We start from the raw sequence: 16257 nt of genomic DNA, 5'->3' as shown, positions 1-16257 counted from the left end.
TGCCCAGTAAGGGACAAAGACAATTTGTTACGTAACGGTATTTCATGTTCGAAAAAAACCTTGGGGGAGTGTATCAAGCACAGAAATGCTGCGTAATACGTCCAACTAATTTTTTGACAAGTTGACCATGTTAAGCATGAGAAGCCAGCACGTTTAAAATTGTAAAGAAGTCAGAATGCATGAAACAGCGTTAAATCACCCCTTTAAATCATACAAACCTCTTTGACTATAAGCAAATTTTTTATGTGTTCTGAAGCTATTACTCTTATGCCACCCAAAGTGCAGAGTAAGACCCCCATAAATCTCAACGTTGAGCTTGTGAACAAAGAGCTAAAATAAGGTTAACTGCTGTCTTTTCTGTGCTAGGAGAACATATGGGAAGACTTTCAGACTTGATAAGTCACTGATTAATGGTTCTTACTCATAGTTAATAACACCGTGGAGGAACGGCGGGGATCGCAGTGGGAATATAAAAGTCAGGGCGTCACTCGGAGAAGAAAACCAGTGCAGGAGTCAAACTTCCTTAAATCAGCATGATTTTGAAAGCCATAAACATTCACACGTCAAAAGGAAAAGTCAAACAACCATCTAACTTCCTCAGCGTCTAAATCAGAGAAGCGCCGCAGAATCTAACTTGATTTGAGAATAACCAACGCTCACGTCTGAGTGAACCTGTACTGTTATCGAAATGGGAGAGGCACTTTGAGAGGTGATGAGTTCATGAAAAGGGGATGAAAACAGCAGATGGGGGATACATGTACCTTACATTAGACTGTGAGGAGTTGGACAGTATAAATAGCTCCCAGTCTGAACTCCCTTTGGAGAGCCTGAGGACGAGGAGACCACCGATAAACATCTAACTTTGACAGCCAGTCTCCTACACAACCCTTCTAATACTAATCGCATCCAATTGGGAGAGGAATCGCCTGTTTCCCATTTTAGGAGAGGACCTGAAACCCCAACCCAAAACAATACATGGCCCCTCTAAAAACAATAGTAAATGTACTCAAAGGATATCGACATCTTTTCAACAAACTTATCCTGTTTGTCATCAGTCTTGGGGAAGTTCTGAATGTCGTTCTCCAGCCTCTGGATATGACGTTCCATTGTGTCCAGGCTGGCTTTCAGGATCTGGGCAGACACTGGAAAAAAAGACAACAATGAGTTAGGAATATGCTGCTTAGTTTGTGGTTACAGAGAAAGTTCTTTTGTAATCTAGTATGAGAATATAAACTATTTTCCACTCATTTGGAACAAATCCGTGCCCATTATTTTATGTCTAAAGTGTAAATTTCGTTTTTTTTCTCCATTTTTTCTTTTATCCTGTGTAGGCGGCAGCTGTCTGTCTACTTCATATTGTTTGATGAACTCCAGCACTCTTATTTAAAATTCAATATTTTGACAAGCAACATATTAAGTCCAGTCATCTCAGCTCTCAGAAACGTTTGGATATGAAGTCTATTAAACACAATGCACTGACGTTGCTGCCAACGGGGTTGCTATGTCAACTTCAAAACTTTTGACAACTTTAGGAAAGTGATTTTTTGCCAAACAAGAAAAGCATTACTCAATGCAAGAAGAAAGAAACAAACAATTTAAATATATAGTTGACTATCAAATAGACAAGCTATCCTGGTTCTCTCATCCTCTTTTTTGCTCAAGCACACTTTGTCAAGTACATCATGCAGGTGTGCTCATATATGAGCATGTAGGTAAGTGTTGCTGGGGTTGAACACTGTCCTGGGGCAGAAAGACATCAGCATGGGTTCAGCTTCATTAATCTCCACATAATCACTGTTTACTGCTCTCTGTCTCTCTCTGCACTCACTGTAGTCCTTTCAAGTCTGGACTTCAAAGCGCCAGCAGTGTCTTAGGGGGATCAGTAGGGATGCGGACGCAGCCGTGGTGCCCTCTCGCTCGTATGGTGTACGGCTTTCAGATTTACTGACGAAGGATTTCAGCCCAAGGAGGTCAAAACTCTGACTCATCAGAGACATGAGTATAGGTGTACGGGTCTTAGAGTGGACAAACACTCTCGGGGGGTTGGGGGGGATTGCTGATGGGAGGACATCTAGGTCACATCCAGCTCTTTAAACATGCCTCAGTTAAGCTCCGCTCTGATTAACTTTAGACTGAGACTTCAGACTGTATATTAATAGCTAAGTCTAATAATATGATTTGCAAGACGAGTCAGTGTGGGACAGGAGAGGAACATATTTTTTTAACTGAACAAAACAATAACACAACAAAACAATATACAAAGAAAAGAGCCCATTACACAAACAAAAAAGCGATGAAAAAGAAAAAAAGACAACAATCAGAAAAATATTTTTGCGCCTTTATAGTCCAAAACTATTACAGTATATGTACATTTAAACAGTTATAAATATAACTATGTAGTAGTTGGAATTATTCCAGTGGTGTTAAGCTTGGCATCACATGTATTTAGCTCGTCATGTGTGTGGAGCGTCATGTCAAAATACGTGCCTGCTGCAGACGCGTCGAAAGGGTTTTTAATAAAAGAGACGCTTGCGTTTGCTAGATACTCGCTTAGTCTCATGTGTAATCAGAGTTAAGTGTTAACGCAGTGTCGTCTGAACGCGAGCGTCTCTTTTATCATAAACTCTTTCGACGCGTCTGCAGCAGGCACGCATTTTGACATGATGCGTGATGCACATAGGTTCACGTGAAGCGCTGAACACGTATTTTGAATTCCTGCTTCCCCTGAAGAGGAGGCACAGATCGCCACATAATTATTTGGTAGTATTTGGTAGAATATAAAGTGTAGAAGTCACTTACAGTATCATTAAATGTATGCCTACAAAAAAAAACATTTATTCTGTGTCACAAAAATGTGAAGACAAATAATGACTTGCATATTAATTTGGTTTCTATGTCTTTGACTTGCGTCACTTAAAGTGTCACATTGTAATTCTTAAATTGAACTATAAAATGTTTTAGTACGCTCATGTCATTCAAAATCTGTACAGTATATGACTCAGTGGAATACAAAATATATTGTTAGAAATCTCTGTGTCAATGGGGAGTCAATGGGGACAATGTTGCTTGGTCACCAACATTCTTCAAAATATCTTGTGTCTTCTGCAGACATAAGGAAGTCATACAGGTTTAAAATCACAAGAAGCTGAGTAAATAATAGCATCATTTTTATTTTTAGTTAAGCTGTTCCTTTAATTATGGACTTCTGGATGCAAGTCAGGTGAAGAACCTCATATACACAGCTGTTAACCCTTGCTACAGGGTTCAATCTTGTTTATTTCTCAAGGTCAAGGCTAATAACATGTGCTTTAACTTTTCTCTCTCAACAATAAAGCCAAAACAGGAGCACAAGTGGCAGCAGCTACAAATCTACCCGAAGCCCTAACAACAATATAAGGGGTAACCTCGGTGTCATTAGCAGCACGCTGGAGAAAGCCCATGACTGAGGATTTACTGTCCCCTAATCAACGCTTACAAAGCTGAGGTTAACATTCTGTCTGAGGACAGACCTTGTGAAGGACCAAAAAGTACAAGAAAGAAAGACAGAGAGTGAGAGAGTGGGGGGGGGGGGGGGGGATGGACATGACTTTAAGCTCTTAAAGTGATGCTACAAGCTTGTCAGGCTGGTTTTAAAGCTAAAACGCTATTGGTTTAAAATACACTGATAGTATGCTGCAATTTTTAGAGAAAAAGAAAGAGAGAGAACTGTGGGTACGCAGATGATGGAGACGGATAGGCGAGATAGCCTGGTGATTTGCGCTCTGTGCCTGTGCTGGGGGAGTAGTGAGGTTGAGAAAAGGGCAGCTCTTAACCGTGCTGACTCATTCATCTCACAGGCTTCAACACTGATGAAACTCAAACACCAAGGAGCACATGCTGAAGAAATCTCAAAATAAAGGCTGTGATGACTACAATGCGGAAAGAATCTTGGAATAGATGCTTCGCATATCTCCCAACACGAGCTTTTAAGAAGTTAATTTCTTAGTTTCATTACTACAATAAACAGGATAATGCCAAGCTGCCCAATACTATCAGGATTTGGAACATTACTCCAGCTAAAAATGTTTAAATATAACAGAGTGGTACACAGAAAATTAGAATAAGAGGAAAACATTCATATTTCTTTTGATGTTCCTCTGAAAGGATGGGCCCGTAATGGGTCAGTTTCAGCTTTTCAGCAATACATTTGTTTGTCTCAGAAGAAACTTTCCTCCACTTAATAGAGAGCCCTGCTGGAAGCCTGAGCAGAATAAAGTAGGCGCCCTTTTGGGATATCATTAGCAAGATTAACAACAAAATAACACTGTTTACAGGAGACCAGCGCTGCTGCATTAATAACTTGAGCGTGCTCGTTTCACATAATCTGGAGAAGAAAAAACATCAAAGAGTCCTGTCCTATTCACGGTAACCATTTCTGGGATGTGGCAATTTATACGAATGACTGCTGTCAATGTGACTCTATCACATCTTGAACATCCATCACCTGCTCAGGTTGTGGGATAGTTTACCAAAGTTTCTAATGCCACACTGTTTGGTGCTATGATATAAATATTTGGAGCGCTTCAAAGGGATAGTTCATCCAATAATGAACTAAAATGAACAAGATATTCATCATGCTCTCACTCTCATGTCATTCCAAACCTGTATGACTTTCTTCTTCAGAAAACAAAATAATAGGGATGGCAACTATCACAACATTTCATGGCTGATAGTTGTAGAATTTTTACAAACAAGAAAGAATGAAGGCATTTATGAACAAAATGTTTATTTGCCATTTAACAGGACAAACTGATCTACAAAAACACCATCTATGCGAAATTAGAGGCAACAACTGCATACGCACAAGTTCAGCAATCCAAAGATGCTGCATAGTGATTTGTCTTTAAGATTTAAAGAAAAATTTTCTTGCTGAAATTACATTATACCTAAGTAATGCAATTTCAATTTCATTTGTAAAAAATGAAAAGTTGGATCAACTTAAAAAATGACTTCAATTGGTAAATTAAAATATTTCATCAAAAATCATATACAATGTTACATCAAATCAAGTTCAGCGTAATGAGTAAGACAAAGCTGTTTTCTTAACAACAATTATGTCAATGTACTTAAAATGTAATTACACGGAGTGAAATAAATGTCAATCCTACGCAGAACTATAGGCCATATTATCTTCATTTATGACTTTTTTTGTAAGAAGAAATGCTTTCACAAGCTAGCCTGTTTGTGTTGTGTGCGTTGGTGCACTTACTGTCCGGTGCATCTCTACAAAATAAGATAGTTTGATGGCTGCCTGGGTGTGGAGATGGCTGCCTGGGTGTGGAGCTCTCCAGTGTTTTTGCTAGTTTGTCCTGTTTTATGTTTTTCCCATATACAATCAGTTTCACAAGAGATGAACTGTTGAACATTCGGCAGTGCACACCATCTGATCTTTTACCGGTTTTTGATTATTCTGACGTTTTACTTAACATCGTAGTCTGAGGCGCAGCGGCGCTGCTAAAGCGCTCCAGAACCGCAGTCTCTAGCGTCTGTCACTAGAGAGTCTCTGTTGGTCGGGGAGTGAGGTTTACACACTGCACAGCTTTGCACTAGCTGGCCTCCGTTACACATACATCTGGCGAATCTGCGCTCTCTGCCAAACAAAATGGACAAACTTCTTTTACTCTACCGAACAAATAAGGATTCAAACTCAGCTGTTTTGTGTTTCGTGGAATCTTGGCTGAATGACTTCATCCCGGACAGCGCGCTACATCTGCCGGGCTACCAGCTGTTCAGAGCGGACCGCGACGCAGAATCAACGGAGAAATCTCGCAGTGGTGGGGTATGTTTCTACATCAATGAAGAGTGATGTACAGATACAACAGTGATGAAGAAGATGTGCTGTCTTGACCTAGAAGCGCTCTTCATTAACTGTAAGCCCTTTTACTCACTGCAAGAGTTTTCCTCATTCATTCTCGTGTGTGTTTACATTCCACCGCAAGCGCACGTGAGCGTGGCGTTACAACAGCTCGCCGATCACATCACGGACACTGAGCAACAACACCCGGACTCTGTTATTATTATTCTTGGCGACTTTAATCAGGCAAAACTTACACTCGAGCTGCCAAAATACAGACAACACATCACATGCCCTACCAGAGACAAAAATATTTTGGACCATTGCTACACCACAATAAAGAATGCATATCGCTCTGTCCCTAGATCAGCTGGTTCACCTTATCCCAGCCTACAGGCAGAAACTAAAATCTGCCAAACCTATGGTAAGGACTGTTAAAAGATGGATCAACGAAACACAGCGGCCCTTACAAGCCTGTTTCGAGTGCAACGATTGGAGTGTTTTTGAAGCTGCTTTTCCGGTTTTCCGGTGTGGAAAGGCCTGAAAGACATCATTAACTACAAGCCACCATCCCCCAATTTTGCAGGCAATCAACACCTGCTCAATGATCTGAATGACTTTTACTGCAGATTTGAAAATGCTAACTTTACACCTCACACCAACTCTGACATTCTCTCTACACAACACAGTCACCCCACCTCCTGCACTTCAGATCAGTGAAGAGGATGTGTGCCAAGTCTTTAGGAAACAAAAGACAAGAAAAGCACCAGGCCCAGATGGTATCTCCCCAGCCTGTCTTAAAAGCTGTGCTATTCAACTGGCCTTCATCTTCTCACAGATCTTCAACAGATCACTGGAGCTGTGCACAGTTCCTTCCTGTTTCAAGCTCTCCACCATAATCCCCATCCCAAATAAACCCAAAATCACAGGACTGAATGACTACAGACCCGTCACTTTCACATCCATGGCTGGGAAGGTTACTTTTAAAATGTTTTTCACTACAGATTACAAAACACATGCTTTAAAAAGTAATTTGTAACGTATTTCGTTAGATTACACAAGCTCTGTAACTTAATCTAAATACTTTAGAATACTTTGGAATACCGATAAGGTACGTAACACAAAGGGATCACCAAACAGAGGTCTTGGTTTTCCTCTGCATTTTATTTTAAACAACATTTGTTTTCCACAATATATCTTAAAGCAAAAAAGCACACAATATTAGAAAAAAGAAAAGGAAAAGTTCTGATGCTCAAAAAGGCAGCACAATGCATTAAGAGCTGGGGTGTGTAAACTTTTTTGAATTGGAGGCTAAATGTACTTTTTTTGTCTTCTGGGAAACATGTGGTTATACATGCTTAATGTGAAGGGCAAAACTAAACAAAATGAAAAATCTTTACACATCATCCTGTTTAAACATGTTCACCCCCTTCTCTGAATGCATTGTGTTTCATGGAAATTTGTTTCCATCACTAAATAAATGAATAAATAAGTGATTCCATCACTAAAAAAATTCCATCACTTTAAATTTCGTTTTTTTCAGAATTGCGAGATTTAAACTCGCAGTTGCAAGTTATGAAATCAGAATTTCAGATCTTGCAATTTTGACATTTGTATAGTAAGTTTATTTCATGCAATTCTGACTTTATAACTTTATAACAATTCAGAGTTTTTTTTCTCAAGCTCGCAATTCTGAGAAAAAAGTCAGTGTTTTTTCTCAAGTTGGACTGACAAATGCAATTGTGAGTGTATATCTCTCACAATTCTAAGAAAATAAATCAGATTTGTGAGTTACAAACTCGCAATTGTGAGGAAAAAGTCAGAACTGTAAGATAAAAGAACTCTGAGATAAAAAGTTGCAATTACCTAAACAAATTACTTGAACAAGGGACTCGCAAAACATGAAAACAGTCATTGATCATTCAGGTAACCACAGACATTAAAGATTCAAGGGTATGCCAATTTTTTATGTGGCAATTTGTATAAACTGGCTCAAATTGTGTAATGGAGTATATGAAGAACAGTACTAAATAAAATTAATATGCAACTTGTATAAACCCAGATCCCTCTTATTTTGTTAAAATTATTCCAATTTTGCATATTCTGCAAGGGGCATGAAAATGAACAGAACTGTAGTTTGGGATGCTTTTTCAGAATGTCAGAGTCAGAGAATCACTGATTGCTGTTTACATTCATTGCCCGTTACAGTTAATATAAAGTTAAAATGAAATAAACGCCATTGAAATTCCAAGTAATCACTTTGGTAATCTAAAATACTTTTCTGAAGTAACTGTAATTTGATTACCACCATTTAAAAAGTAACTGTAATGAAATACAGTTACTCAAATTTTGTATTTTAAATACGTAACTAAGTTACATGTATTTCGTTATTCCCCAGCCCTGCTCACATCTGTGGTCATGAAGTCATTCAAGAGACTGCTACTGGCTTATCTGATGGACATCACAGAACCCTTACTGGACCCCCTGCAGTTTGCCTACAGAGCAAACAGGTCTGTTGAGGATGCAGTTAACATGGGGCTGCATTTTGTCCTGAAACATCTGGATAGACCAGGGACCTATGTGAGGATCCTGTTTGTGGACTTCAGCTCTGCTTTCAACACCATCATCCCATCACTGCTCCAGACAAAGTTAATCCAGCTATCTGTTTCTGGCTCTATCTGTCAGTGGATCACCAGCTTTCTGACAGACAGGCAACAGTTAGTGAGAATGGGGAAACTCACAGCCAGCACTCGTTCTCTCCCCACTGCTCTTCTCCCTGTACACCCTGTGCACTGCCGAGGACCCTTCTGTCAGACTTCTGAAGTTCGCAGACGACACCACACTCATTGGCACCACCATCTCTCAGGACCTGAAGTGGGACAATCACATTGGCTCCATTGCTAAAAAAGCCCAGCAAAGGTTGTACTTCTTACATCAGCTGAAGAAGTTCAACCTATCACAAACTCTATTAAAACAGTTTTACTCAGCAGTCATAGAGTCTGTCCTCTGCACATCCATCACTGTCTGGGTTGGCTCAGCCACAAAGTCAGACATCAGAAGACTACAGAGGACGGTTCGGACTGCTGAGAAGATCATTGTTGCTCCCTGCCCACCCTCCAAGAACTGTATACATCCAGAGTGAGGAAAAGGGCTCAGAAAACCACCCTGGACCTCTCACATCCAAGCCATCAGATCTTCACAATGCTGCCGTCTGGTCGGCGCTACAGAGCACCAAAACAACCAGACACAGAAACAGCTTCTTCCCTCAGGCCATCTACCTCTTTTTACTTGTACATATTTACATACACACATAGCTTTACTCTCTATATCTTTAATGTATTGTATTTCTTAATTTTGTATACCCATTGGCCCTTATATAAATCATCTGTGTACTGTATTCTATTCTGTTTCTTCTATTGTGTGTACTGTTGTTGCTGTTTCTGTGTACTGAATGCTCCTGTCACCAAAACAAATTCCTTGTATGTGCAAACATACTTGGAAATAAAGCTTTATGATATTTTGAAGACATTTTAAATAACCCCAGTATATAAATAAGATATTGCCTTTGTACGGACACAAACCACGGAGACTTCTCAAAATATCTTCTTTTGTGTTCCACTGAAGAAAGAATTAGGTTTTGCATGACAGAAGGTTGAGTAAATGATGACATAATTTTTAGTTTTGGGTGAACTATCCCTTCAAACTCATATTTTTGTGTTCTGTCATTGTTTTAATTCTATATACACCTACAATTGCGGTACAGTATTTTAAATTGAAAATCAAGCTGCTGGTCCAGCTAATACGCCTGTATGTTCAAGAGCAAAGGTTACAAAAATAAATAAATGACCAGGTTACATATTTATCAGAGATGACTGTCTTTTTTTACAGAAAGATGGGATGACTGTAGAAACCTGCATGTGAATAGCATCAGTGTGTGATTTATGAATACACAGATCAAGGACTACACAGCATTAGTGCCCACTATTATGGCATTACACAATAAGACAGACTCCTCTAGTCTGCGTCTGAAAGATTTATAGTCTGGTGTTTGTGTCGCTGAGCCCTGCCCTTCTGTCCTGGCTTTGCTCTGAGACATTCATTCTCAGAGTCAGGGGACATGGGAGGTCTATTTCATTAAGCTCCGTCCCATCTCATCCAGCCATAAACTGCCACGTAGTAACGTTGCTTGTCCTAAAAAGAAAGAATATGCGCTTTGCAAAATACCAAATCATCAGCTCTAATGTTGGGGTGTCAGCATTATCTCCAGCTTTTGTTGGAGGGCACGATTTTGCCATAAGATTTATAGATAAGGTGTATCAATATTTCATCACTGTGGCTTGCAATGCTTTGCGGATAGAGAGTGAATTGAGATTTATTTCCGAACCGTGTGCCCCAGTGCAGCATAAGGGGGTTGAGTTTTAAATAATCTCTACCAACAAAGGCAAACGAAGCATAAAACAAAAGACAAGGTCACACATGAACAACCATTAAGTGGTTTACAATAGAATTATTATCTCTTTATCTTCCTGCACACGAGGATGTAAATTACACAAGAGAGTTCATGCTTGAACAAACGGATGGTATGTACGTGTCCATACGATGAATGTGCCTTGTGAAAAAGACCCAGAGGAAGGAAGCAGAGAGATAGAGAGAGAGAGAGAGAGAGAGAGAGAGAGAGAGAGAGAGAGCAAGTGAGCGAGATGATGAGGTGCCTAAAGAGGTTTAGGTGTGAAAGCTATGGTCCATCACTTGACATATGTACAATGATAATTGTACAGGAAAGTGGGAAACTTTCATTAAACTCCAATTAGACTGCAGTTGTCCAATGAGATGCATGTTTTTATTGTAAAGAACGGTTATTGGAACAACTAAATTTTACCTTCTAAAGTTAATAAGGTAGAACTGGAGAGAGGATAGTTTGGGTATCTGTAACGTCTTTATTTTAAGGGTCTCTTGAGCCTCAAACTCATTACATACCCAATTAAAAGGCGTAATCTGGCTGTACCCAGTTCTGCTTTTCTCTCCCATCTAACTTTTGTATAGCATGAAAACAGTGAACTATAAAAAGACACTTAACTTCAATCTTTATATCTTGTCCATTTTTACCAAAGTGCATCTGAGAATCTCAACATACTGTGGATCACTAATAAAGGTTATTACAAATAACTAAAACTATTAAAACATTTCTGTTATAGTAATCAAATTAAATATTGGACTAAATATTATTTTAAAAACTGTGGCCCCAGGATTAAACTGAAATAAGTAGAGGCACTGAATTATTAACTGAAAATAAATAAAAACTAAATCACTAATTTAAAATGTTAAGAAAATATCTGTAATATTTCATTATATATGTGCGATTGAAAATAAACCGGAAGTGCTTCTGGACCAGTGTTTATATCCTGCAAAGTGGTCTGCATAAAAACAAACAAAAATAGAATGAAAAAGCACCTAACAAAATTTCTAAAAAAAAAAAATATATATATATAAAATATTACATTAAATTAATATAACATCCATTAATCTAATAATATATTTTTGTATAACTATTGTATTAAAATGTTCATTTAAAATGATATTAAATTAATTCAATACTATATTAATATAATAATAATAAATCAATTATTATATTATTAGTATTGTATTAAAACTAAAAACAAAACTACAATAAGTCTGCAACTACCAAACAGATTCAATAAACAATGATAATTTATTCAAAACTTTTCTTTTTTAGTTAATGTACAATAAACTCTCAGTTTGTTAAGAATCTGGTGGAACTTACTCTACTTCTGAGTGAAGGTAACAAGATACAAATAGCATATGGCTGTACAAAAGACAAAGCGCACCTACTGTTCAGCTACACAAAGGTCATTCAGGTGTGTCATAACAGAAAAAGATTTACATTTAGTCATTTAGCAGACTCTTTTATCCAAAGCGACTTACAAATGAGGTAAACAATCGAAGCAATTGGAACAACATAAGGATAACAAAAAGCCTAAGTGCAGTAAAACTGGTCTCATATAGCCTACCACAGTATACAAAGCTAAGTTTTTTTTAAGGATAGCAAGAGTAGAAAAGAGATAGAAGTCAGAACTAATCGGTCAGGTGCTGACGGAAGAGATGTGTTTTCAGACGATTTTTAAAGATGGCTAGAGAATCTGCTCATCTTGTAGCAGCGGGCAGATCATCCCACAAATGTGGAACAGATCCAGAGAAGGTACGTGAGAGTGATTTTTTCCCTTTTTGGGATGGCACAACAAGATGTCGTACCTTTGCAAAGCGTAGGTATCAGGCGGGTATATACAGTAAGTCTGTATTAGCGAGTGAAGATATGGGGGTGCCTAACCAGTGGTGGTCTTGTAGGCCAAGAGCAGAGCTTTGAATTTGATGCGAGCGACTATAGGGAGCAAATGTCACTTGATGAAGAGAGGAGTGACGTGTGCTCTCTTCTGTTCATTGAAGACCACTCTTTCCGCTGTATTCTTGATCATCTTTAGAGGTTTGGTTGTGCAAGCTGGAAGTCCAGCCAGTAGCGCATTGCAATAGTCCAGTCTGGACAGGACAAGAGCCTGGACTAGGAGTGGCGATGTTATCCTTGTTGTGACAAAGCAAGCAAAATGACTAATCTGGCTTGTATGATGTTTAACAAAGACTTTTTTGCTCGAAAAGCAAAATGTAGCCTAGTAAAGCGTACTTCTGCACATGTTTGATGTCATGAATATTATTGTGCAGTCCAAGCAGAGTCTTCCAATAAAAACCTAAAGGAATGAACAAACGTCTGCATCTATTAGTGCCTTTTCAAATACTTTTATCTAAAAACCAACAGTGCATAGTTTTTGCACAAATCAATTAAATCCAATAGCAAATCCACAATACTTTTTGTGCTAAGCATAATTACTACTCACCATCAATGGAGTGCTAATCGGATGGAGGAGAAAAAAGCAATAAATCCTTTTACATTCGCTCCGTTTATTATTTTAATACGCGTTTGCCTAAAATCCCTCACTTTGCACAGCTTCATCATAATTAAAGCATTATTGACTGATCTGATCATTTGAGAGCTTTTGTATTTAAAAACCTTAAGGTTGACATATGCTTTCAAAAGAGCTGCAAAGCACAGGAGATCCCAGCTGATGTAATGAAAACATTTCAGGATCGCCAAGAGTCAATACAAAGAGATAAACAAGGAGATGACGACAGAGGACATTATAATAACACAGAATGCATTGTTATTGAAACACAAACAATCCTACGGCACGTCTCTGTAAACTGCATCTAACACCTGATATTATAAAGAAAACATGCAAACCCTAAAAGCGTAAACAAATCCCATTTACCCATTCACATTCACGCCATATTTCCAGCACACCTTACTCAAACATTGGTGAGCTCTGTCTGTGGCGCCCGCCGGCCGTCAAGCGTGTGATTGGGAATCGTCAACCTCTATGTGCTCTCGTTCTCTCTCCGACGGACGCCCATTTTGCAAGAGAGGATTTGCTATACAGGAGCGGTGAGGCTGGAAATAAAAGTGTTCTTTCTCCCTCCTGCTTCCCTTAGGATCCTGTAAACAGTGCTGGCTGGGTGATAACGCCACTCTATTGTGAGAAGCTCCTTGGTTCAATGACATCCCTTGACAACTTGGGCCCTAAAAGGGCCGGGATTGGATGCAATTATTGCACACTGCAGATAGAGCTGATAGATAGACGTTAGCAATGTGTGAAAAAAATAACATCCACAGGTCAAAGCCACAACTGTTTCCCTGACCTGAAAAAGAACGATTGAAATCTTTACAAAAAGGATGTATATAAAACTTCTTGATATGCTATTGAAAACATATTGCTTTTGGCGGCCGTTGTGAAAAGAGAAAACTGATACAACATCCCAGCAGGACACACAAATGGAGGCAATTAAAAAACATTTTGATATTTGAGAACGTTTAGACGTCAACGTTAGGTGCTGACAACTCCCTGAGACTTGAGAAGAAATCAGACTCACGAAGGGAAAGATGAAGAGCAAACCGTAAAAAACGGTGCATGAACCTATCGATCTCTGCCCTCTAGAAAAGAAAAGACTGAATGGCTTTCAAGTTACACACTTGTACTCCTTTAAAACATGCCACCGGGTGGAATCGCTAAACTGTCTAATGATCAGTAAGAGATACTGGTCTTATCACCCGTCAACGTTTTCTTGACACCTTAAATAAACAACTACCTGAGAAACAACGGAAAGAAAACAACACACCGCAGAGGAGCGAACCTTAAGCAGGGTCTGTCAGCTTAGGACCCTCAGGGGAGGCTGAAGGAATTCTGTGTTGTGCAGGTGCAGGGGGTACAGGGTGTGGGTGTGGGTGGGCCATGTTTATGCGAGAGGAATGCTGGTGAACAGATTGTGACACTGGGGGATATTTTTAGGTAAACATACACCTTTGACTTCCACTGCTATGCTACCCACATGACCTTGGGTGAACGTGCCCTTCCAGGGGTGCTGACAAGCTAAAGAAAACTGATGGAGGTTTTGACAGAGGAAAAAAAACATGTTTTGAAGGCTTGGTAAGTCCAGCGTGTGACATTTTCAGTCACGACTTGAAATATAAATTCTCAGAGAATGTATCTATTACCAGTATATAGAATCATCTGTTCATAATTGACTAAAACCCTGTTGATAGAGATCAGAATCAAGTATCAGAAAAAAATATCAGTCAATACACAAATTTTCTGTTTTAAAAGAGAAAAGAAATAATGCATTATGGATGTGACAAAAAAATGACACACGTTTTTGAGAGACATGTATATATATATAGGATTTGTGTGAGTTAAAATGTACAATCCAGAAGCAATAATACCCCAAAAATGGAGAAGGGTTGGCTCTTCATAGACCACAAAAAAGTTTAATTTTTTTGTGTAAATTTAATTTTCCCATTCATGAAAAATATGGACTATTATTGATGTGAAAATTCACTTACTGACTATGGAAAAATATGCTTTAAAAACAAAAAAAGCTTTAAAAACTAAGAGAGACTTTACATGGGTATTTAAACCACCAAATACTGACATCTGACCAAATCAGTATGGTGAAAACCTTTATAAAAATTTGTCTTATGTCTTCAGGTTGACATCTGAATGGAATTGCCCAGATGTTATAAAGCAATACATGGAATTATGTAGAGCTCAACTGGACCAATGTTCCTATTGGTGTGCATACAACTCCTGGTGTTCATCCTCTGCATTTGGAATAAAAGAAGAATCTGCAGGCAGACTAATATGTGGGGAAAGAGCTTAAGATTTCTTGAATCAGGGCTAACTTAATGGACCGCATTTCAAATGGAGTAGATCCCGATGTCAATTGATTTTTTCAGTATGAAACAGAAGCTGTGAGAAAATACGCAGTGCTGATTAATTCACGAATTAATCCACGAACAGTATGATTTCAAGTGTCATTGTGGCACATATGTATATACATAGACCATATGTTATAATGTGTTTTCTCTTGTTTTGTGTGTACTGTATATGTTTCTGCTAAAAGCTGTGATCCATCCAGGAGAAAAAGTCTAAATCTGAAAGTGAAAATGTTCTAAACTTTGCATGTGTAGCAGCATCAGTCTATGTCCATGTGATGCGCCACCCCTATTAAGATCAATGGATTCCCAGAATTCCTCAAAATGACAAACACCCTAAGACACCCTGTTGACACCCTAAGATTTGCCTTTTACACATTCCAAAGTTATAAAAGAACGGTAAGACAAACATTCTAAGATGATAACCATCTGACATCCTGCAAGAAAATAAGAAATGTTCAAGACATCTGACATTTTTTTAAATGAAAAACAGCGACGTTAGTTATGAACAAGTCAACTATGAGATTCAAGACCTTATAAAACAATCCAACACATAAAACCTACACTTAACCAGAAATGAATATCTTCCTCTAATAACTTCCTTTATAAACCTCTAATGCACGAGAAAAATAACATTCTCTAGTCTTTAGGGAAGACAAGTTTATATCATAAAACACCAGTGAGGTTTAGAACATGTTGCGAGATTTGTCGAGTGGGAGTTATCTGCTTATTACTCTGCTAAAGTTCACAGATTAGTTTATTTGAGGGGGATTGCGGATCAGCGCTCCTAAAGTCTGATACAGGCAAGAGCAAGTCGCACCAGACACATCCATCAATGTTTGAACATCATCTTCCTGTTTAATATCACCTCTCTGAACCCCAGCTAACGAATGCCACGGCAAGAGAGTATATCATGTAAGGGAATACTTTCACTTTAGAGAGGAATTTCAATGACTGGTATTTCCAAGATAATAGCGTGAACCTCCTCTCGAGAGAGAGAGAGAGAGAGGAGTGCGCGGGGGTAAATGAGAAAGGAACGAGAAGCTAACTGAAGCGGCACCGGGTGAGGAAGAGGTAGATAGGTTGACTC

The 16257-nt window shown here is 38.8% G+C and overlaps 1 protein-coding gene across 8 annotated transcripts in view; it reads right to left on the bottom strand.

Annotated features, from left to right (window-relative positions):
* Positions 1-16257, bottom strand: part of diaph2 (diaphanous-related formin 2) — a 419173-nt gene that overhangs the window by 106481 nt on the left and 296435 nt on the right. For all 8 annotated transcript variants that reach the window (XM_057348933.1, XM_057348934.1, XM_057348932.1 and 5 more), the window contains one exon: positions 1018-1142. In XM_057348933.1, the coding sequence (XP_057204916.1) occupies positions 1018-1142 (125 nt within the window). The remainder of the gene's footprint in view (positions 1-1017; positions 1143-16257) is intronic.

This window comes from Triplophysa rosa, linkage group LG13 (genome assembly GCF_024868665.1).
Source record: "Triplophysa rosa linkage group LG13, Trosa_1v2, whole genome shotgun sequence".
Taxonomy (NCBI): Eukaryota; Metazoa; Chordata; class Actinopteri; order Cypriniformes; family Nemacheilidae; genus Triplophysa; species Triplophysa rosa.
This window is presented reverse-complemented; position numbering and strand designations above follow the sequence as displayed.